The 24930-nt window shown below is 35.1% G+C and overlaps 2 protein-coding genes across 2 annotated transcripts; both read left to right on the top strand.

Moving 5' to 3' along the window:
* Positions 1 to 10259: 10259 nt before the first annotated feature.
* LOC109006895 (protein SCAR2-like) lies at positions 10260 to 20342 on the top strand. The gene is made up of 9 exons (XM_035688268.1): positions 10260 to 10657; positions 11603 to 11766; positions 12857 to 12980; positions 13094 to 13223; positions 15469 to 15530; positions 15644 to 19175; positions 19271 to 19357; positions 19470 to 19574; positions 19661 to 20342. Exons 1-9 carry the CDS (start codon positions 10503 to 10505, stop codon positions 19712 to 19714), a joined length of 4413 nt encoding a protein of 1470 aa, XP_035544161.1. The 5' UTR covers positions 10260 to 10502; the 3' UTR covers positions 19715 to 20342.
* A 768-nt stretch (positions 20343 to 21110) lies between these two features.
* LOC109006894 lies at positions 21111 to 24608 on the top strand. Its single transcript, XM_035687991.1, has 5 exons — positions 21111 to 21260; positions 21420 to 21703; positions 22262 to 22331; positions 22427 to 22514; positions 24418 to 24608. The coding sequence occupies exons 2-4, from the start codon at positions 21509 to 21511 to the stop codon at positions 22474 to 22476; spliced, it is 315 nt and encodes a 104-aa protein (XP_035543884.1). The 5' UTR covers positions 21111 to 21260; positions 21420 to 21508; the 3' UTR covers positions 22477 to 22514; positions 24418 to 24608.
* Positions 24609 to 24930: the final 322 nt, after the last annotated feature.

Genomic DNA, 24930 nt, shown 5'->3' with positions numbered 1-24930 from the left:
TATAATATCATGAAAGAAATCTTAATTTTTATTTTTTTACATTATTTATTTGTACAAAATGTCGAGCACATCTTGAGAGAGATCTCTGTTCGATGTTAACTTGAGCAAGATTCGAGTGAGTCTCTACCTGAACTTTGCTCGAGCAATTTGTCATGCGAACGTTAAACGAACTTTTTATTTTATAATTTTTTTATTATTATTATAGCAAACAATGCCCAAAATTTTCCTTTGATCCAAAAAAGCTGAAGACGTCTCATGCTCAGATTATCAAAATTAACAAGACATTCATATAATTATATTGAAGCTAGGTGGCTGTATAGTAATCATGACAAGACATTCAGATTAATATATAATAATCATCACAACTGTTGTGAAAAACAACAAAAATGGTACAAGTGAATGCAAACATAAATAAATAAACAAAGAATCAATTACGCTGACATAAAATTATTGTGATTTGATTACGTGCTTACGGAGTTGTAAAGAATTTTATTATATTGAGGAATTATAAAATATATTTTGAAATGAAATTTCACTGTTTATATATAATACTTAGAGGTACTAAACTGTTCATTAAGTACATATTTATAATGTCACGCGGTAGAAATATTAATTTTTACTTTTCTGTATTATTTGCTCTAGTGGAGTGTCAAGCGTATCTTAAGCGTGATTTGAGTAAACTCTCAACCTGACACTTTTTATGATTGCAAATAGTACCAAACATTTTCTTCGAGGTCAATGGCCAAGCTTACACTCCATAGATCAAGCCTTCTTGAAAATCTGTCAAAAAATTATAACGCATCCTTATGTAAGTCGGGTTGTCAAATCGAGCCGATGCACCAACAAAACCAATCCACAAACCCAACATCAACTGCATGCATGTGATCTCTAGCATGTGACTTAGGTTGTGTTTGGATGTTGAGTTGAGTTGAGTTGAGTTGAGTTGAGATAATAAAATATTGTTATAATATTATTTTTTAATATTATTATTATTTTGAGATTTGAAAAAATTGAATTGTTTATTATATTTTATGTTAAAATTTAAAAAAATTGTAATGATGAGTTGAGATGAATTAATTAACCAAACGAAGCCTTAATTTTCTCTTGGTACGAGACACCAATCCATGGAGTTTCGAAAACAGCTCCAAACATCTCAGAGATCGTTAATTTCAATAAATTATATAAAAACATATATATATATATATTTATATATATAGGTTTCTGGCCGCATTTTTCTCCTGTTTTTGGCTGCTGCACTTGTAATCTCCCATGCATAGTAATAAGAAATTAAGAACTGACATATTCTTGGTACGTAGCTCTATTTTGCAAAATTTAATCAAGTCATGAGCTTGCTTGGTCTCCTTCCATATATACTAAGGGAACTATGGCTAGCAAGAAATGCACCCAATTAAATTTGGTGTTTCTTCTCCAAGAGTACTGCCAACTTTACGAGGCTTCTAGTGCTACTAGATCAAAAGGTCAGTGATCATTAATTAGCTGTAGGAGACTAACTGACGTAGCCGAAGATACATAAAAGAAAAAAATGGAGGAAGAGCTGTGTCTTCCAGAGATAGACAACTTGTTAAAGGCAACACGTACATGATGACTTTATTATAATATCATCAATGATCCCTAGCCTACACTCCTACAATGGAGGTCAATATATAAGGGCTCAAGACGGTAAAGCAATTCTTTTTAAATTGGAAAGTAACGACAAAATAAGTAGCTAGGAAATAAATCAATTTGTCAGTGCTTATCCTAGCATCTTTCATCTTCAACGATCTTTCAGAAGAAATTCAAATATGTTGTACTGCCACGTTTATTGCCTTGCCACGTTAACTCGATCAACTTAGCTCGTGTCCTTCATCACTAACTCCTTAATAAAACCTAGCTAGCGATTAATTAAGCCTCTTTCTTATAAGTTCATTGATGTTACGTACTCTTGATTTACTTCACATGCATGATTCCTATATATATAAATTGGAGATAAGGTTGAGAAGATCACCTATCTAATTAGTCAGGTGGAGTACTAGTACTACTCCGGCCCCCACAATTTAATTGGAAATTAAGTTGAAAATGAACATAATCAGAAGGGGCTTCTGAAGGGAACCCATGCCGGACTTGCTGGTTCATGCATGCGATGGTGCAATCAGGTCTAATCCATGCTCTTTTTTTCTTGGCTTCTCATGCTCTCTTGGCGTAGGTATAACAAGCATGCTTGCTGAACATTCAGCCTTGAATCAAGTATATATGTTTACTTTGTTAATTTGCTATGAGCTGAATATTCAAGATTTGATAGTGGCATTCGAAATTAAGCGATCATGAATCAGAGACGTCGTCCCAAACTCTTACTTTTGGGCCTCCGCTAAGCCTATTATAAGCTGGTGGGCAGAGTTTGAGCCAGCAGCTGGTGGCTTGATTCTCGGGGCTCCAGGGCCTCTCTTGCTTGTGTGATGTTCATACAACGTCTATATATGTATACAAGATCCTGAAATTAATGGACTGATCAGTTGGCACCCACTACTACAGTTGGGGGCCATATATAGCCACTGTCAGAGTCTTGAAGACCTTAATTTGTTTTTTAAAGTTTTATCAATGCCTCAAAAGTCTTCCCGAGCCATTCCTTTTCCTTGTACACGTCTCCATGGCCCGGTGGTCCTCAAAATAGGAGGAAAAAGCACATTTTACTTTACGAGCTTTACTAGTTATAAGCATAACTAGTAGTTTGGTCCATCAAATTTTATAATGACGTTAACATGACAATTTTTTTATTAAAAAAATAGAAAAGAAGAAAAATTTTAAGAGAAGAAGAAGATCTTCTGTCTCACAAAAATAATTTTCCTCTTCATCAATTCGTACTATTTTATTAAACAAATGAATTACATGTCAGCATCGATATGGTGTGTGAACTCGTTTGTAAAAAGATTTTTCCTTACTTTATTGTTCCAAAACCACCCATTAATAGTGAATTATGCATGCAAATAAAACTAGATTTTTGTAATCCTAAATCACCACCATTAATTTTTTTTCTGATTATCACCATCATGATCTATCAAAAAATGGCACAGTCGCAATGGTTTAATCTTAAATTAAAGGAGCATATATATACAACAAGTAGTTTTTTCTTTCTTTTTAAGATCAGTTGGTCTTTTCCATTGCTCTGTGATAATTATACAAAGTAATTAATAATACACCGAATTTGCTTGACTGGCCGCAAGAAATCATGTCGACAGACGATCAGTATAAATGAAATGGTGGAATTTCTACAGATCATCATCGAATCATGCATGCTTAATTTCTTCTGCATTAACTAGTTCCCACGTTGTCCATTTAGTTTGTTGTTGGCTTGGCTTTGATAATAATCTTGGCAGGCAAGTGTTATATATGGTTGAAAAACCACCCACCGATGAACCGAATTAACTTTAAAGCTAAGATTACATGATTGTATCCGCACTCCTATATATACATGCCTAGCTATTATACAAACCATCCACAAGAATATCATGATTACTTCCTTCTTTTTAGCCACATTACATATATATATATATATATATATATATGACCACCTTTCTGGTTTTTTAAGGATGCCTGCCTACTTAATTCCATATAAAATACTAATTAATAAGATAAATTACTTCACTACTAATTATTCCTATACATATGATCAAATTTTTCTTTCTAGAAATGCATGATGACATGCATTACGTGTCACTGTAGTGGTACTGTATAATATAATTAATGGGTTTGCCTATAATATAATTTGTGATGATCTATGACGTGCATCCATCTAACAAGCTGTCTTTGATGCCACTAGACAAACAATAAAAGTGTGGAGCCCAATTCTTTGCATGCCACATATTCTTTTTTTTATTTTTTGGGTATTTTTTTAATTATTTAATGTATATTAAATTTATAATGATTGCAAACAGTTGACATGTACAAGGTTGTCTCTCTCACAAACCACCAATCCCTACAATTGAATAGAGACAAGAACACAATTCCATGTAACTTCAGTATCGGCCTTGGTCGGTTATTAAATTACAGACATAGGTTCCCAAAGCAGAAAGAGAAAAATTGTTTAGTCCTTCCAGGGAAAAAAAACAGTGAGCCAACCAACCCAAAAAAAAAAAAAAAAAGCTTCGTTTGTTATTGAATTCAGTTTGGTTGAATTGAATCTAATATTTAAATATTTAACTTTTAAATTATTAAACTCATTCTAATTCAAAACCTTATTATTCATGGAATCTACAATATTTTTTAACTTAAAATATCTTTATACGTGAAATTCACAATTTTTTTCAATTTCTCATAAAAAGTAATAAACTCATTTCAATATTCAGATACATTTTAAACTCAGTTTAAATAGGTTCCATATAATTCTCTTCACTACTCAACTCATTACTATTAATAAATAACTCAACTCAGCTGAACTCAGCTCAATATTCAAATACAACCTAAAGAATGCGTTTGGACAATGAGATGAGATGAGATGGGATGAGATGAGATGAATAAAATATTATTAGAATATTATTTTTTAATATTATTATTGTTTTGAGATTTAAAAAAATTGAATTGTTTATTATATTTTGTGTGAGAATTTAGAAAAGTTGTAATGATGAGATGCGATGAAACCATCTTTGTATCCAAACAGGGCTTTAAGTTGTGTTTGAAAGATAAACGTAACTTAACTCATCTCAAATCAATCATTGATAGAATTCTCTACTTTTTTTAACTTATTATAAAAATTTAAATTCGTCTCAATTTAAAAAAATTAAACTCAACTCAATAAGATCTACAAAATAATATTATTCACAACTTAACTCAACATTCAAATGTAACCTAATTCTATAAAAGCTAGGCAGGTACGTGGGAGACCTCCAGTACTAACAGTACTTATAACTGTGAAATTATTACTATTTGTCTAAAAAATTTAAATTGATAAAAAGAAATAAACTTTATTTTATTTTAAATTGTGAAATATTTAATTAAATAGAAATAAAATATAGAATCAAGATTCAGGACCGATACTATGTGAAACCATCAATTATCCCTACGTTTCTTCCGTCTTTAAAATCATTAACTACCAATAACTACCAGACAAACCTTTAACCTCTGTTTCTTCTCTCTTTAAAATCAACAAGATGGGGGAAAGAAATTCAGGTAATATCATCATCATGGAAACATCATAAACAAAGTCCATCATGACCTCAGTCGGAAACTTTTCTGGTTCTGTAGATGATACCCAATGAAGCGTACGTACGTTTAGAATCCACCCTAACAGCTAGCTAGCTAGCGGTTATCCAGTACTCTTTTATGAAAAATATTATTTTTATCTTACATTTTGTTACTTCTAATCACGTATACTATATGATATATTTTAAGCATATGCCAATTAAGTAAATGAATATAAAACCATTTAAAGTATACTATATCAGTAAGTGTAGCTAAAAATGACAGTAAAAGAAAAGTAACATTGATTGCTCCTCTTTTATGGAAGTTCAGACTTTAGATATGAATGATAAACTTTATCTAATGCATGTGAACAAAATTAGCTAATATTGAAACTACAATAGAAAGGGAATGGCAAACATTACAGTACTGCATTTTTTTTTTTAAACGGAAAGAAACAAAAATAACAAAATTTCTAGTTCCCATATTTCTCGAGTTTAAACTCGAGAAATAGCTAGGTCATCTTGAGGATAGAATTCTCTACCGAGTGAGGATCCAACAATAATAGAATGAGTATTATTACAAAAATAATAGGATAGGTCATCTCGTTTGTTTTCATATATGAGTTGAGATTAAAATTAAAAAGTAGTATAAAATATTATTAGAATATATTTTTCAATATTATTTTTATTTTGAAATTTAAAAAAATTAAATTTTTTATTTTATTTTTTGTAGAAATTTGATAAAGTTGTAATGATAAGATAAGAGATTTTTAAAATTTTTAAATTTTGGATTTGGCCTGATTTGTTTTTAAGACTAAAATCTAAAATTTTGAAAATCTCTAATCTCACCATTATAATTTTCTCAAATTCTCACATAAAATAAAATAAATAATTTAACTTTTTTAAATTTTAAAATAAAAATAATATTAAAAAATATATTTTATTTAATTTTTTAATTTTAATCCCAATCTATCTCATTTTATCTCGTGAAACTGACTCTCCCTTTAACTTCTTAACTTTTGTTTCGAGATGTTTGAGTACGGGATCTCCTCTTTCACACCCACAGATTAGGGAGACTGCTTCCAACAAGAAAGACGCCTAGTCTCACACAAGAGGACAGAGCATGTGAGACTTGGAACGCCTTTGGAGGGGCCGGGTACAAGCTAATGAAAGTGATGGAGCTTGAGCCGCACGTGTCGATGAAATGATGTCCAAGCTGAAATTGCTGTAAAATTATCATTTGTACTGAAAACTTAAGTGGATAAAAATAAATATCTTAACAATCTTTTTTATATATGAACTAGATTCACCCTCAATAAATAATATAATATAATATATAAAATATTTAATTAAATAAAATAGAATATAGAGTCAAAATTCAAACTCAAAATTTCTACTCTAATACCATATAAAATTATCACTTATCTTAAAAATTTAAATAAATAAAAATAAATAAATTTTATTATTTATTTTATAACTTAACAACTGCACGTATCCCGCAACAATAGTGGTGTGCTATTTGTACTTAATATTACTCTTTAACAAAATACTGCAAATATAATCTCCACCACCCATGAAGAAAACATGCAAGAAAATACAAAAATAAAATAAAATAAAACATAAAAATTCGGGACGAGAAAAGAATAGAAGCTAGTCCCAAATTAAGGAGGAGGTTAGCTCTTTAACTAAAGGGCTGAAAAAGTACAAAGGTGGAGGGCCCTAGAGGCGGCCACGCTTATGTGGAATGAGAGCGGCTTAATCGACCATCCATGCATGGAAAATTGGGAGGCAGTGGTTTTATTTGTGGGGTACTTGTGAATGTTATGGTTGGTGGTTTTATTTGAGAAAAGAAAATGATGGGAGGAAAAAGTAAGGAGATCGAGAAGGGAGAAAGAATAAGAGGAGAGAGATCGGAGATTAGTCTTGATTTGATGAGTGGAAGGGGAAGGAAGGGATCGAGAAGCTTGAGCCGACCATGGGAGATCAGCTTTTTCCCCACAGAAAAGGGGAAGCAAGTTGAGAAGAGAAAAGAAATGAGAGGCTCTAATGGGTCATGATTTTAGAAAGAAATGCGTTGAAGGGACAAAAGGATAATAACCGGAGAAAAGGAATATATTGTTGACTGACTTTAGATACTCAAACTTTTCCTTTTATAATTTTTGCATCTAAAATTTTAATAAGAAACTATCCAATTTTTGTTATTCATCTTATTCTTTTAGATTTTTGCAGGGACCATGCATGGGGATTTTCAAACTTTTTAGGGCTAGGGAAATTATTTCAGGCCATAATTTTTTTTAAATATTTTTAAAAAATTTTATTTACAGTTCTCAATAAGGGATTGCATGTGTAGTCCTTTTAATAAATGAGATAAAAGGAAAAAAATATTATTTTTAAAAAAATATTATTATAATTTTAGAATTTTTTTAAATATAACTGTATGAGCTTGGATGAGCTTGAAGACTTTATATAGATTTGGTTTGTATAATAGGCATGAAAGGGTGTATAAAATTTTTTTCATACCACATGAAAGGGGTATGAAATGGTCTTGGGTTTTTGGTTGGATTTTAGGAGTTGATGATGGTTATTTGAAAATTTTACAACTTATTTCAGGTGCATGAGAGTCTCATAGAGATTTGTTGTTGATTTTATTAGCTCTTTCGTGGTCAAGCGTTAATCTAAAATTTAGTACTTTTAAGTATATAACAGACAATGAGAAGGATGTACTAACAAAACAAATCGAGATCAATCTTACCAATCCATATGGACTAGAGCCAATTGGTTTTTTATTGGAAAGAGTTGATCGATCATTGATTGAGATGGGTAACGATGCTCTTAAATTCTTTTATAACTATTTTATAATTCATTTTACAATTTACAATTATTAAAAAAAAGGAATGAAATGAAGGTGTGAGGAAAGACTTGCAAGGTAAGGAAAGGAAGACTAGTGAAATGAAACGAATTGTATCGTGAGGGTCCGTAAAAATGAAACATGTATGCCATTCCATTAAAAATGCATTTCAATTTTATAAAACTACTCATTATTTAACATAGAATTGTAAAATAATTATAAAAGAAATTGTAAATTGATAATTTTTTATTTCGTTCCAAAATAGGGTCTGTAAGAACTACAGTTCTAAGTTTTTTTATTTTATTTTATATTTTTTCAGAAAAAGATTATTTTATTGATCATCTTTTTTAATTTTTAATATATATATATTTTAATTTTTTTTTAAATTTATTTTTGCTCTTGCCCTTGCTCTAGGTTTGACAAGGAGGGGTTTTATTTTTCCTTTGTATTTGTGATTTTTGACCTCAAACCCTTTACCTCCGCCGCTCCTATCTCTTCCGCTGCATGTACCCACGTTAATTGTGATACCCGTCTCCTTCCAAATATGCAAGAAGACAGACGTATTCATAGTTCATACTACATGTGAACCATGACAGCGATTAACCAAAACATGTCACACTGTACTGGGTCCCACTACCCCCGACCGTTTACGTTTCCTCAACGGTCAATATCTCCCAAATTATCATATCAGGCTACAGTTATTGCTTCGTTCGTTAATCGGTGGTGTTCGGTGCTCTAGTTAAAATAATAATAATAATAGGCCACTTGACTATAATCTCCTGCTTTCAGGTCCATGCTAACCAGTCAAACTTTTTGATGTTGTTGACCACCATTGCTTTTCTTGATATTAGATAAGTTTGGATGTTGAAGTGACTTGAGTTGAATTGAGTTGAGTTGAGTTGAAATGATAAAATATTATTGTTTATTATTATTATTATTTTAATATTTGAAAAAATTAAAATATTTATTATATTTTATGTTAGAATTTGAAAAAGTTGTAATGATTAGTTGAGATGAGCTCAACTTCCAAACGAAGCCTAAATAACTTCTTGGATCCATCATATCCTTTTTTTTTTTTTAAATATTGGATTCATCATATTTAACCTACTAATTAAAATCTTATATTACTTTGGTGATTTAGCAACTTTGATACGTGAAACTTAATAATAAAGAGTAATTCTGCATATAACTGTAAATTATGTAAACGTCGCGTAATCATTTTGAAAATCAGTGGAGTCTATTATTAAAAAATTAATTTTTTTCATGTGAGTCTTATATTTTATTTATTTATTTTTAAAATAATTACGTGACGATTATATAATTCACAATTATAAATATCTTTTCTCAATATAAAATTGTTTATGTTTGTTAGTTTCTTATTTGTTTAGACTTTGTTGGGATAATCGGTGATTTAACACCTACAAATGAAAAACTTGTTATCTTCTTAGCGGCATCATACACTTCGCAGCAGATAAAGAGTTAAACCACAAATTTTTAGAGGAAATGAAGTTGCCCTCTCTTTATGTATTTTGGTTACGATGATTATTAAAAATATTTGGGAAATATTATTTATTTATTTTCTTACTAAATTTATTATATTTCAAACCAAGTGGGATGAGATGTGATTTAATTTGATATAAATTAATATCATTTGTGAGGTTAATTTAAACTCATTTTGCAACATTAATGAAAAAAATGAGAAATGATTTGTATAATTTTAAAATATGCAAATCTCGTGCACTCTCTTTAAAAAAATAGATAAATTTAAAATTTACATGAAATGTTCACTTTTTAACCGTGAACCTTAATTTTTTTTAATTGGATGTGCGAGTCTTGTACACTCTAATACTTTATTTAAAATTACTAAAAGATAATAGATATTCTATCTTATATTCACATTATGTTCTTATTACATTATATTATTATCTATTAAATTATGGATAAGAGTAATGTTAAATAAACTTTTAAATTGTGAAATCTTGCATACTCAATTTAAAAAAAAAAGATTCTATTATTAAAAAAATTAATTTGTTTTTAATGCAGGTCTAGATTTATTTACAATAATTGGATTGAGGACTATGAAAAGAACTCAAAGAAAAATTTTTCGTATCAAATGGTCACGGAAACACATGATTGCAACCTTTGTAAGAAACATAAGAAATTAAAAATTACAGTAGAAATAACACGATCCAATACGACGAGACGAGCGCATTATAAACCGGCACAATCTCTGAGATATTAAAATACGCACCGTTTCGAAAATACCCTCTCTCTCTCTCTCTCTCTCTCTCTCTCCACGTCTCCGATGCTCTGAGCACCGAGCACATTCATTCCGACGACTAATTCACTCGTTTTTCCTCAACCCCAAGAAGAAAATCTGGTATCTCTAACCCTAAGCTACTCTCGAGGTGGAAATGCATATACCTGTGTATTAGGGTTTTGAATTTGGGGACGAAGAAGAAGAAGAAGAAGAAGCAGTAGAAATGCCGTTGACGAGGTACCAGATTAGGGACGAGTACAGCTTGGCGGATCCGGAGCTCTACGGAGCGGCCGATAGAGATGATCCAGAGGCTCTCTTGGAAGGCGTGGCCATGGCCGGCCTCGTCGGTGTCTTGCGCCAGCTCGGTGACCTTGCCGAGTGAGTTCCTTTTCTCCTTTTAGTTCTTGCTCTTCTTCGTTTTCTGTTGTGTGTATTTTTTTATGTAAGTGGTTTGGGCTGTGAGCTGTGGTGATGGGAAGAAATGCTGGGCCACTAGTTTTTGAATTTGAGGTTTCAGAATGTTTTCCTGTGTTGATGATTCGAGCGCGCGTCGACTTTTTTTTTTCGCCGGGGGGGGGGAGGATGTTTGGAATTTTGACTTTGATTCAAGCTTATGATCCGACTGACCGTATGGAATGGAGATTGTTGAGTTTCTAACTTTCTAACTTAAAATTGTAACCGAGTGACTTGTGATTTAATTAAATTTATTTTATACTAGAGCATCGCCGTGTGAGATTGTTGATTTATTTTAATAATCTGTGATTCTTTAGTAGGATTAGGTATTTCAATTTGGAAGTGAGCAGAATGCAAAATCATCAGGATTGAGATTTTGAATTTTGCCTTCAAGTATATGAGTTAGATGCTGAATTGGGATTTTTTTTTTTTGGAACTAAGGTTGAATCCTCTAGAGCTATGGAAGTTCGAGTCATGGACGGACAATTTCTTGTGTTTCTTGAATTTGCTGCTAAACTCAAAAGAATGCTTTTTTTTGGCAAAATTGAGTTTCTAATCTGTTGTTTCGGTTGATCTTCATGCGCTTTTTTTAAAATTTTTATTGGCATGAGCTGACTCTGATTTATTAAGATTGTTGAGTAACAGCTTTATAATATTGGGCTTGAGGTAGGCTGTTGCAATTGGCAAATGAACTTGAATGAGATGAAACAAAGGTGTTTCTTAGTTGAAATAAAGAAGGGCACTTTCATTTTTCCTATGTGACTCAAACCCTCATCTCCCTATGACTGTGTTTTGATTCTCTTATTACCATCTAAAGCTCCCACATAATAGCTACATGTAGTTACTTGTTTTTCCTGTGGTTGCTAAAAGGTTTGCCGCTGAGATATTCCATGACTTGCATGAAGAAGTAATGGCAACTGCTGCAAGAGGCCATGGTCTTATGGTTCGGGTTCAACAGCTTGAGGCAGAAGTTCCTTCCATTGAGAAGGCGTTTCTGTCACAAACAAGTCATTCATTATTCTTTTCAAATGCAGGTTAGATTTTGTGCCAAATAGTTACTTTTGTTTTATTTTTTCATGCTAAATTTGTATGAGATTTGAGTTTACTTTTGGTGATAATTAGTTGGACCTTATTTCTTGCTCTTATTGTGATGTTGTAAAACGTTAATATATTGACAGAAAACAGATGCCAACAATTTTTTTTGCCTTCTAAAATTATTCTTTTGAAGCTAGTTATTAGGGCCTGGAAATTTTTTGCAGTGATTTCCCCCATTCTGCATATAATAATAATAATAATAATAATAATAATAATAATAATAATAAGAATAATAAAATAGTTTGAAGTGTGTGCATGCTTATATGCTTACAAGTATGAATCAAACAAACTTAAACATGTTTCTTAAAGTAATAAGGTACTCATTCATGTTTGTCTCTATTTCTTGAGTATCAAAACTATTAGTTCTATTGTTTTGTTATATGCTAGATGGCGATTGCTGAAAAGTGGCCGGATATATGCTTTTTAAATGGCTATCTTAGATCCTAGAATATCGGTGTTTGCTTTTGGAAGAGACATCTCTGAACTGCAGAGCTATATCTGTTCTGCCTCCTGGCTTCTTGTCTGTATGGTTAATCATCACCCTGAATTTAGCAAAGAGAGGACTCTTCTATAATTACCTTTCTACTGGAGAATATTAGTTCCGTGGCCTCCTTTAGGGTAAAATGGTTCGATACAGTTGGATGTGTTAGAATGCTGGAGATTGTCCATTTGACAAGTCGATGGAACCCAGTCAGTTTGATTGAAAGAAGAAATGGACTTGAGCAAGTAAAAATGCAAGTAGATTTTTTTTTGATTATTAGGCATGCATACAGAGGCATTATGATTTCGCGTTATCAAGATAGGACTCATATCATGCTGCAATATGAAGACCTATAACAGACCAAAGATTTGTTTATGTTCTAAGTCAGTCACAGCTATACCATTTCATGCATTTGTCTACTTTGTTTCTTCAAAAGTTTTTAATGAGTTTTGAGTCTTGAAAACCCCTGAATTCTCATGCTTTAGAAGATTAGCTCCTAGAATGCGTGATCAAAGTGCAATGATAGATAAATACATGCTCTGTTGCAGGTGTGGATTGGCATCCTAATCTGCATGCGGAACAGAATCTGGTAACTCGGGGTGACTTGCCTCGCTTTGTGATGGACTCTTATGAAGAATGCAGGGGCCCTCCCCGGTTATTTCTGCTGGACAAGTATGGTTGCCCAATTTGTTTTGACTTGGTTTTTTATTCATGGTTCCAACATAAAGTTAAAGGATTTATTTTATAAATTTAAAATTTTAAGATGTTCAGATGGCTTCTAACAGGTTTGATGTTGCGGGGGCTGGAGCCTGCTTAAAGCGTTATACTGATCCGTCATTCTTTAAAGTGGAGCCAGCATCCTTTGGAGCAGCAAAAACAGAAGGTCAGAGGGAAAAAAGAATCCGCAAAGTGAAGGTATTTCCATGATAAGATGATCATCATATTATTTTTTTTGATAAGTAATAAGATATTTTATTTATCAAATAGTAGGCATATCCCCGGTACACTGGAGGTATACATGTGAATACACCTAGTTAGGAACTAAAACAGTTACAAGAAAATCATGGAAGCTGAGACCATGCAAGTCTAAAGCAATGGCCCACATAAAAAGAGTCTTCCACATAAAAATCCTAAATTCTTCTGAGGAACGTTCATGATCCTCAAAAAGTCTATCATTTCTTTCACACCAAATGCACCAAAGAATACATAAAGGAGCCATCTTCCACATTGCTGCTATCTGTGGTGTCCCAGTAATCCCTCTCCAACTTGCTAGTAGTTCCACCACTCTTCCCGGCATTACCCATGCAATACCCATTCTACAAAAGAAATAATTCCAAACTTCTCTTGCAAACACACAATGTAAGAGTAGATGGTCCACTGATTCACCACTATTTCGACACATACAACAACTCTTGTGAAAATTTGTGGATTGTTTTATATGTGGCACCCTACTTCTCATGGTGATGTCTACCTGTGTGCAACACAAAATAGGCCTTTTTTCTCCACTTTTTTACCTTCATTGGCCCTTACTTTTTATAGGCCAATTTGTTTGCCGCCATGTAAATTCGCTATGGATTGGGGAAATCTACTAGGGACCTATAGCAAAGAAGTCATGATAATCCTTTTGCCGTTTTCCCATTTATAACATTCATGGGGTTATGTATCACAGCCCAAGGATGACTGAAGCTACATCTAAAGCCTAAGTTAAAAAAGAACAAGTGAAGATTACATTTGGAGTCTCTTAGGGTACGTTTGGGTAGTGAGAAGTGTTGAGAATGTTTGTGAATAGTAGTGAAAAAGTAATAATAAAATATTGAATAGTAGTAAAAAGTAGGTGAAAAGTAATGAATAGTAGAAAAGTAGGTAAATAGTAATAATAAAGTAAAAAATAGTAATATTGAGGTACTCTTACTTGCCAAACATATCCTTAGAATCATCATCATAATTTGCAAGAACTTCTTCCTTCCCAAGCAACGTGGAGTCCCAGTTAACATCATTTTATACAAAGGCCTGGTTTGGATAGCAAAGTCCTCCCATCTCATCTCATCTCATCTCAATATTCAAACACCACAAATACAAATATTTTTTAATTTCAAATCTTCAATTTCTTCATCTAATAACTTTTTTTATTGGCACCGGGTGTTCAAGAACATGGTCCTGATTAATCCCGGGGGTGCATAGACACTCGGCAAAGAGTTTCCCTCAAGTGCATCTCGGGTAATTACCTATAAAAAAAAAAGTGCATCTCGGGTAATTCAAGGGAAAAATCCCCCAGTCCGATGGCTCCTAGAGATTATTTGCACCCAAGGAGATTTGAATCTTAGACCCCAGGGGAAGGGGGGGGGGGGGGCGGCATACCCCCAAGCCCAAGGCCTTCAAACATTTCACTAATATTCACAGATCGTTTTATCTCATCTCACTACAAACAAGACCTAAATCTGGGTTAAATCCCAAATATTCTTGTCAAGCTATTTCCTTGTGAGTGGCATAGCTCAACTCTTATACTTCTGGTCGGGTTTGGCTCATATGCCATTTGTGAGGACTCAAGGAAAGTCGAAGACACATATGAGTCTATATTCTGAAAGGACTAATCAAGATTATTGTTGAAGCCTCTTAGTTAGAGTCATTATAAGTCGTAAGAACTTTTCCCTCCTAAGCAATGTGAGATCTCATTTGTCACCTTCTTATACTAAATCTGTGGTATTACATATGGCTCCATAATCTGATTTTTCCCTGATTTCTTATGAAGTTCCCTGCCTCAATAGAAATAATTAATAACCATCCACATATTGTTTCTGTTCAGTTAGCTGACTTGCAGTACCAATAAAAAAAAAAATAACTGACTTGCAGTGCTTTTTGGTTTTGAGTAATAGGGCTTTTGATGAGGCCTCATAAATTAGCTTTGAGATGCAACCTTTAGACTCCCTTTTGGAAGTGTGACATTCACTTGGTATTGTGCAAAGAATGGCTAAGATTTTGTTCCACCCATCATTGTTTCTTCTTAATTAAGACACTGGTGATTGTTTTTTCACTGGTGATTGTTTTTGGTGTTGCGATCAACATATCGGCTGCTTCATTTGCTGATATAAAACTCATAACTGTGAAATAAGAGCTCGTGTAATTACAATGTTTAAGATGTAATTTCATCTTACTTCTGTAGAAAAAAGGATCACGCTGGAGAAATGGAGAAACACCTGAAGTACAACCCCCGTCACATGCCAAGTGAGGACTCTGATCTCATATTGGTGTATTCTGGCTGTCTTGTGGTATTTCATGTCATATTATTTAAGTATAGGTGATTTATTGGTGACTTAAGTTGCTTTCAAATAGTGCAGATTGCAACAGTTGTTTCTGGAGGAGCGTGTTGAGAATGGTTATGGTAACCCTTCATGCCTTGTGAAATTGAAGAGAAGGCATTTGAATGGATCTCCATTTGACTCAAAAACTGGGAAAAGTTACATGGAGAAATTCCTGGAGCCTTCCACTCCAAAGCAGAAGGTTCTTCATGAAATTTCTGTCCCTTCACCATTGAAATTGACACTGGATAATTCTAGTGAACCAGGGCTTGAAATACTTGAAATCAGTATGGTTAGTCCTGCAAAGAAGTCATCCCAAGGAGAGGGAAGTGCATGTTCCTCCCCTAATGAAAAGGAAGTAGTTTCAATACCATACAGGGAGAAGTTTAATGGGGATGTCATTGATGGAAAAATCATGAAGGTGCCTGAACCAGCTGATCTTGATACGAATGATATTTCTTCTTCCACCCTCCATAAGGTAGCATTTGTAGAGGAACTAGCAGTTGATGGTGAACTCAAAACAGAAGGCAGTGCAGATGGATACCATTCTGAAGATTTGACCAGTGAGATAGACAATTACATGGATGCTCTTACCACTATGGATTCAGAAATGGAAACCGAAAATGAGTATAGAACTAAGAATAACGGCCTCTTGATTGCCAAAAACCGTGGGAGAAATTCTGATGGAGATGAAGAAAATCTGGAGTTCCAAGCTCACTCTTCTGATTCTCAATCATTTGGAAACTCCCCTGCATCAGATTATGGGAATGGTTCAATCAAATGTAACAGATCCAGTTTTTCCGACTCTGATACGTTAAGCAGTTCGGCTGAGAATGCAACGTCTGGCGGTGATGGAGCAGCTAAAGTATTCTTGTCTTCAGAACCTGGTGCAGCTAAGGGTGTGGATAGGCCATCCAGCCGGCTAACAGATGAGTCTCAGGGAACCAGATCGCATGAGCTTGTAGTGCCATATGATTCAGGCATTGAGGAAGACAAGACCCCTGATCTTGGAGAAGCATCATGTAGTTCATGTCTTACAGATTCCAGTCCTGCCCTACTGCCTTCAGATCATGGAGTACACTCACCACCAGATGTCTTAGTGGGTCCTGAAGTAGAGGAAGCAACCTCTGATTCTATTGAGGTTGGTTCGAGGTTATCATACACAGATGAAAATGGGGCTAATAGAGCCGATGGTAAAGCTTTTGGCTCTGACGGCCCCTCCAAGACTCTGAATGATATTCGTTTTGTGGGTTCTGCTGAAAATCATCTGGATGGTGAAGATCCAAATGCTGTTTCTAATGTTTTGCTGCATTTGTCTGATGTTTTAGGGATTACTCCTGAAAATAAAGGAACTGATCATTTTCCTAATGACGTGCTTCAAACAGAATCCGCAGATGAAGATTATTCTGAAAATTTGGTTGATGGAAAGATTGTCGCAACGCATTTAAGTGTTTTGCCTAATTTAAGTGTTTTGCCTACAGAAAAGCAGCAACTTTGCTCATTCTTGCCAGAAGTAGAAGTGCATTCAGATGTTATACCAACCATTTGTTCTTCAGATGGTATAGAGCCATATAAACTAATTTCCAAAGCTGATAATGCTCGTACGGAAAATGGAATTAACTTGGAAAACTCAACTCCTCTGGTGGAAACTCAAAAGTCAAACAACTTAGAGCAGCAGAAACTCTCTGATTTAACAAATATTGTTCCAGAACTTGAACTTGCTTCTGTAGAATTGGATGATCCATATACTGATGAGCAATCAGATTTTGATAAGATTCCAAGGGCAGCAGAAGGTGAGGAAATAATGGGTACATCCACCTGCTGTGTGGATGCAGTGGGAGGTGATGCTGTTCCCCTCAAACTTCCATATACTTTTCCAAATTACACATGCCATGAGGATCATATAAACTTGGATTCTGTAGAAACTGAACAAGTTATAGCAGATGTGTCTTTGTCTACTGCTGCCATTACTGGTGCAGACAATGATTCGGATGACTGCATTCATCCATGTCCAGATCTAGCTTCCAGGAATCATATAAAATTGCAAGAACCTCTTTCTGAATTTCCCCATCCCCATCCGAAAGGCACAGATTGTAAGGAGGTAGATTCTCCAGAAAATCTTACAGAAACTGAGGCACAAGACAAAGTGAATCTGCTGGAAGTTTCTCCTGCAGATACGCCATGCAAATTAGTCTCTTCTGACCATTGCAATTTAAAAACAGTTGCTGGTGATGATGAATCATCTCTGGCTGAAGAAACCCAATATACTTCGTGTGGCAAAGGTGCCACCCCAGCCCCAACATATTCAGCACCCGGCAATCAACATTTGGAATCAAATTCTCCCCATCAAAGTCATCTTCTAGAGAATAGTGAAGCTGAGTTGTGTTTACCTATTGGTGGCCTCCCAGGGCCAGGGGATCCTAAAGCGAATTCATTGCAATTTGAATCTGATGAGGTAAGTTTGCAAGAATATGAAGCAACTTGTAACTCTTCAAGACTTCAATCTGGGCAGATACAATCTCAGAATCACACAGATCATGAAAGATGTGAACAATTACAATCTTTAAATCACTTAGAAAAGTGCGTTGATCCTCCTCCTCCTGAATCTCATTCTGAATACCTTCCATGCCAACCTTCAGAATCAGAATTCTTGTTGCGGTCATCTGGCCTGGAACTTGGTGTTTCTAAGCTAGCAATGGATCCACTGGAGTCTGCCCTTCCTAGCTTTGGCCTGCTACCTCAGGCAGCTCACGTAAATCTTGAGGAGGTGCCACCATTGCCACCTCTACCTCCTATGCAATGGAGGATGGGAAAGACTCAAATTGCTTCTCTAGCATCTCCAAGATATTCAATTGAAGCTAGTCAGCATTCATTCCCACCCTTACAGCCATTTGCTGATGAGAAAGCTCAATTTGGTTTTCCAGCATCCCAGACACGGATTTTGCAGCATCAGAACCCATATTTTCCCATCACGACCGTAGAAGATGAGAAATCCCAACAAGTTTCTGAACAATCAATGGACAATTTGGCACAGCTGATCCCATTCTCTTTGCAATTGCAAACGATAGCTAGTGATGCAGATAGTCAATCCAATTACCTCTCTTTAGGGGGGACACAAACCCCATTTTTAACATCACCTTCAATGCCTAATGAGAGACCTGAATATGGTGTCCTTGCCTTGGATGGAGAGAAGGCTCACCTTAACTCAATCCCATTCACACCAATGCCAACCATTGAATACACAACTTGTAGACATGATCCTGAATCTTCGCTAGAGAAACCAATTGAGCCTTCCCAACAATTAGGACCAGAAACAGGGTCAGTGGATAAAGAACTTCAACCCACTCTGCACTATTATTCAGAAGAAGAATTGCAAAATCCTTTTGACATGTCTATGCCGCCACCAACTGTGGAAGCAGAACAGTGTCAGCGTGCTTTATTGACTTCAGATGGAGAAACCCCCCAAGTAGAAGGCGTTGAAGTGGGAAAGCCAAACGGAAATCTAGCAACTAAGCTTCCTCGTCCTCCAAAACCTCTCATTGATGCTGTTGCTGCTCATGACAAGAGCAAGGTGATGACGATTCTGATATCCATATCTTCCACATTTTTTGTTGCTCATTTATTGCTTAGAGAGTAATTGCTTTATGGATATTAAACCTTTTGCAGTTGAGAAAGGTAGCTGAACGGGTTCGGCCTCGTGTTGAACGAAAGATAGATGAAAGAGATTCATTGCTAGAACAGATACGAACGAAGGTTAGATTCAACAGATGTTTTATATGTATTTTACATCACACCCTTCCCTCTGTTTCTTTTCCTCCCTTGTGCAATTAAATGAACCGAGGATTGAACTTGTTTGCTTTCTTAGTCCTTCAACTTGAAGCCAGCGGTGGTGACAAGACCCAGCATGCATGGTCCGCAAACCAATCTGAAGGTTGCTGCCATCTTGGAGAAAGCAAAGACAATACGCCAGGTCTCTCTCTCTCTCTCTCTGTTTGTTTGGGTTTTTTTTTTTTTGGGTGTTTGTGCACTATATTAAAACTGTGGCTCTTGAAATAGGCATTTGCCGGAAGTGATGAAGATGATGACTCAGATAATTGGAGTGATGCTTGAAAAAGCTAGGTGTATGATACTACGGCATTTTACTACTTTGCATATCACCTTGAAATGGTTTGAGAGATTTTATTCTCTCGCCTGTAGTTAATAGAAAATTTCTATTCTCTGGTGCATTCTTTCTTCCTGCTCCACATTCATGTATAATACACCCCTCATCAGCAGTCCCCTCCCTGCCCCCTTCTGTGTTTGCCTCTCTCCCATTGAATATGTATTCAGCGGCTTGTACCCATGCTCTACCTACTGAAAATCAGTATGGAGTCGAGTGTTCTTTAAAGAATGACGGCTGAGGTTCAGTGTGCAAGTGCTCTACCAACAGAATTCTGAGTATGATCGTTTATGCGTTTGGCTGGTGTAAATTGTGTTGGAGTGTCATAATCTTGGATACGTAGTGTATGTTGATAAAATTTTGTAATACTGTATGTAGTGCTTGTCTGGGGGGCATATGACGCCATTTTGTCCTTGGTAGTATTGGGCCAATATATGATTGGCCATTTATTTGTGTTCAATTCAGCCCAATTGAGGTGTGAAAATATTCAACAAGTACATATCTATTAGTACTGTTGATTCCTCTGTGTACAATTTGTTCTAACTGTATCAGTATGCTCATGTGGGAGTGCTTGACTAACTTTTCTGTGCGCATGTCAAATTCCATTGAGAAACTGGCAGGTATTTGTTTATTATTATTATTATTATTATTATGAGTGGATTATTTTTAATAGAATTTTTGACCCTTCCATAATGTTGTACAATTTGGAGCATGGGAAAGGTTGCTTTAGTTCATCATATCCACTTTCATTGATAGCATCGTGATTCTAATTTTCTCATCTTATAGTTTTCAAACGATCAGCTCAAAAGAAATAACAAAAACTGGTAATTCGGCATTGAGTTGCTCTCCCTCATTTCAAAACAATATGATTCTTTCTAATTTTGTAAGAGAAATGATAGTTGCAGTTTTAAGTGTGTAAGTGCTGTACAATCATTTTAAATAAATGAAATAAATATGGGACTTATATTAAAAAAAAAAAATTAATTTTTTATATATAGTATCCAGGTGTGTAAAGTACTCCAACCTATTACTCGTTAGTGATTAGTAAGTAAATAATAGATAGATAGTATCACACTAAAAAAATGACAGAAATGAGATAGTTGTTATACATAACATTTTCTTTCATTCACTACGTACGTAATTTAACATGAAAAATAACATCCACTATCATTTTAATTGTCGTATTCTCATCATCCATGATAAATAGTTTTTCAATTATTTAATATCATATTTACCAAAATAAGGCAACCACAAACTACATTTCCCACTAGGAAACTAAAGGAGAAACGACGGCGTTTTCTACTTTCTTGTAGTTGTGCCTTCGTCTCTTTGTTTTCCCCTCAAAACAAAGGGCGCTTTGCCAAATTTCTTTCATTTCAGAGTTCCCTACTTTCCGTTCCCCTTCTTCGTAGACCCTCCTCAAACTTTCAAAGATCCTCCACTTTCCAGAAAATTTTCCCTGTAACCAAACATGTCCTCCAGATAGTGCTCCCAAAGGTTAACAATACAACCATATTTTCTCTCTGCATATTATCTTTATTATCAAGTTTTTTGGGCACTCTCTCTACTTATGCAATTTTTTTCTTTTTTAAGAAAAAAGTAGTCTAACTTTTGTCTCTCCTTTTCTATGGCGAAATCGGTTCCTTTTCCGATCAGGTTTCACCGGCTCACGAAGTTCGCGTCGCAGCGCACTAAAACCCAGAGACCCACAGGAACAACGTCGCAGAGAGAGTGAGCAGTTGGAGATGGAGAGTAGCAACAACAACGATAGTAGCAATAGTAGTAATAACAGGCTGCCGCTGTCTGAGGTGGTGTCGGAGTGCGTGAAGCGGTGGTTCAAGGACACGCTCAAGGATGCCAAAGCTGGGGATATCAACATGCAGATATTGGTGGGCCAAATGTATTATAGCGGTTATGGCGTCCCTAGAGATGCCCAAAAGGTCCATTCTCTTTCTCTTATTCCCTCTTCTCTGAGTTCTTATTGTCGGAGAATTATTCTTATTTTGGTTTTGGGGGTTTAGGGTTTGGTGGGATTAGCTTTATCTGGATAGTTCGGATTCTTGTATTAGATAATTTTGCTTCTCTGTGCACGCGCGCGTGCAATCATATAGACTGTTGGATGAGTAACATGGGTTTCAAGCCATGATTTGTTGGTGATTGGATTTACTACAACTGTTGTCTCTCAACCGCGTACTCTCCGTGGATTTCCGGATCATGCTACTGTGCATAACAAATGACAATCCATTTGACTGAATTTACCAATTTGTATATTCTTTTGTAGATTTCGATTCTTTTCAGAAGTAAAGTCAGTTGGATAGATTTTTCTTTAATTAATAAAATTCAAATATTGGAAGAAAAATAAAAATAAAATTTAAATTTAAAAGTTCAAAAATGATAAAAAATAATAATAAAATTTAAAAATCCGGTCAAAAGGTTGTCAATGTTATGCTAACTAGCATTTTCCACTCCAAGAATTGTCTAATTTCTCTGAATTGCAGGGAAGAGTTTGGATAACAAGGGCATCGAGAACTCGCTCTTCAGTTTGGAAAGTTAGTGATAAGCGCCCAGGTTGAACTTCCGTCTCTCCCCTTTTTCTTATCTCTGTTGTTATTTTTGTGTTTTTTTTTAAATAAGTTATCTGTTGGTATGATGGCATATCGTAGGTTATAATGCCAGTGATTCGGATTCGGATGAATTAAAGGCTGATTCTTAAGTAGACCCTATGAAGCTCCATGTCCAAAGCAATCTAATGTGAGTTGGTGACCTTATTGCTATCGGCCTTATTGTTTTAAATTTCTCTCGTGTCTTTGTACTTAATTTGGCAAAGTGATAATATATTCTTGTAGAAAGATCACTAGTTTATCTTGGTTTGTCAGCTGTCACTTAATATGCTTTTGTGTCTGATTATGTTAGAATCATTGTTGCGGAATCACATGCAAATATGTAATTATTTGGCAGTAAGTTGTGCTTAAGGTTCTGTGTTTGACTAGCATGCCTTTTCTACTCGATAATTCAGTCAGTTTTACCTTTTTCTCATATTTCTCCACAAATGGATAAGCTTTTATTGGGTTCTCATAGATTCACATGCTTGTACCTCACCTCTTTTATGGTATCAGCTGAAAACATTGAAGCTTCGCCCCCCTTTCTCTAATGTTCAGTTGTCAGAGGCAACTTGTCGAAAGAAATGGTTATTCTTAGGATTCCCCCTGGGCAACATCCTCATGCAAATGTGTGGTGGTAGATCTTGATGGGGCAAGTTTCCTTGTTCTAGGTGGGAAGATTTAAGTATAAACTCACATGTTGCAATATTCTTCCTTAAAAGTGCAATATGGATATAATAAGACTGTCATACTGCAGAACATTTTGTTGGGCACTTGGATTGTTACGCTGGTTTACTTAATTAGGCAACTGAACAAATATTTGATTTTGCTGCAATGGGATTTCAAGTGCCCTGTATTAAAAATAACTTAGTGGGATCTATTTCCTACAAATTGATTTCCTGAATTTAGGTTCTTGTGAAAATGTTGTTACTTTTTTTTCTCTCTGTGTTTTTTGTAATCATCTATCATCTTTTAACCCTAAACCTCTCTCTTACCTCACTGATGTTATAATTTAGTGAAAAAGGGAAATGGCATGGTAAAACGTTATAGGTTGGATACTTTAGCGAATGAATTGGGCAATGCACTTCACTGTATATTGTAGTTGACATAATGTGCCTCCCAGGTTCACAAATCACAGAGTAGTTGAATATGTTCATTAAGATCATTATGTGGTGGGGGGTTCTCAAAGGTTATATATCCCTAATTGGAATTGGGTTGTTTGAATTTTGAAAACTCCTGACCAAATTTGAGGCATGCTTCCTTCTAATTACTGACCTAGCCAAGTGTTCTACGTATGTTGTAATGATCAATTGAAGCTTTCCTTTTCTACATGAGACTGGATATATGTTAGCTATAAGAGAAGCCCTGTTTATGGTAGAAATGCTGAGAAGTTAATGAATAGTTCATCACTGCAATGAACATACATGTAAAAGGATGATTGTGAGATAAGAGTTGCTGAAGATGGGTAGATTTCTAAAGAAATGCTTTCATGTGAAGGGCGAGATAATGGAGTGGGATTTGATGAGTGTGCAGAATAGGTTTGTTGACCAACTACACTGACGCCAGGAAGGTGAAAATGAAAACAAAAATGGTAAACGCAGGGACATACGGATGTCCGTGCTCAACTTAAATGAAAATAGGTTGACAGAGAATTTAGAATAGCAGTGCCCTAATGATAAGCTGTGATTTACTTGTTTGTATTTCGACAAAAAAGAAAAAACAAAAGTTTGTACGAGTAGAACAGATGAAAGGGTCAAGTAGATTGTAGTCGTTGAGCTCAAAACCATTTGTTGTACATATTCAGTAGTGTGTTGTAGTTAGTCAGAGAAGTCGTGGATTGCCATATTATTGGTGGAATGCGTGTTTGTGCCCATACATGTATCATTAGATGGGGGTATCTGGGTTACGTCCTTTAAGCTTTTTAATGGAGTTTATAACTCATGAAAAAAACAATATGTAGTTAGATGGGGGGTGTGTTAATTGCTTATAACTTCTGTTCAGTTAAGTATTTCTAGGCTGATTAATATATTTTTTTTCTTCTTTTGGTTCTGTAGGATCTGTTTGGAGCTGTGCCGTTCTCCGTTCAACTTGAACGTGCCTGTACGAGATTTTGTACTTTTTCTGTTCGATTGTTTTTTTATTTGTTTTTTCCCACATATTGTACTGTTACAATTGCTTATCATCATCAAAAACCAATTTTTCTAGTTTTTTTATTAAATCTTTGGAGCCCTTTGCAGCTTGTCTATTTTCCTCCACTCTATTTTACGACGTAATAAATGAGCACCTACCTAACAAATGCAAACCATTCTAGGCATTAAGATGCGCCAAAATATATGTAGTTCGTGGCTTTTGTGCTTGATTAGAATTTGGGGGTGCGAGGTAGGCCACCCGAACTTGCCTGTCCAGTCTGTCTGCCTTGCCAGGAGATAGGCGGGGGCAAGGAGGTTAGATCAAATTTTTGAAATCCTTTCCGTTTCGGTCGGAATGGCTGAAATTTTTCATACCAAAATAGTAATCGACATGGGGTAGGTCACTATTTCGTATTGGCTCAAATTTCGGACTGATTC

Source organism: Juglans regia, chromosome 3 (assembly GCF_001411555.2).
Source record: "Juglans regia cultivar Chandler chromosome 3, Walnut 2.0, whole genome shotgun sequence".
NCBI classification, from domain to species: domain Eukaryota; kingdom Viridiplantae; phylum Streptophyta; class Magnoliopsida; order Fagales; family Juglandaceae; genus Juglans; species Juglans regia.
The sequence above is the reverse complement of the archived record's forward strand: the minus strand, read 5'-3'. Positions and strand labels throughout refer to the sequence as shown.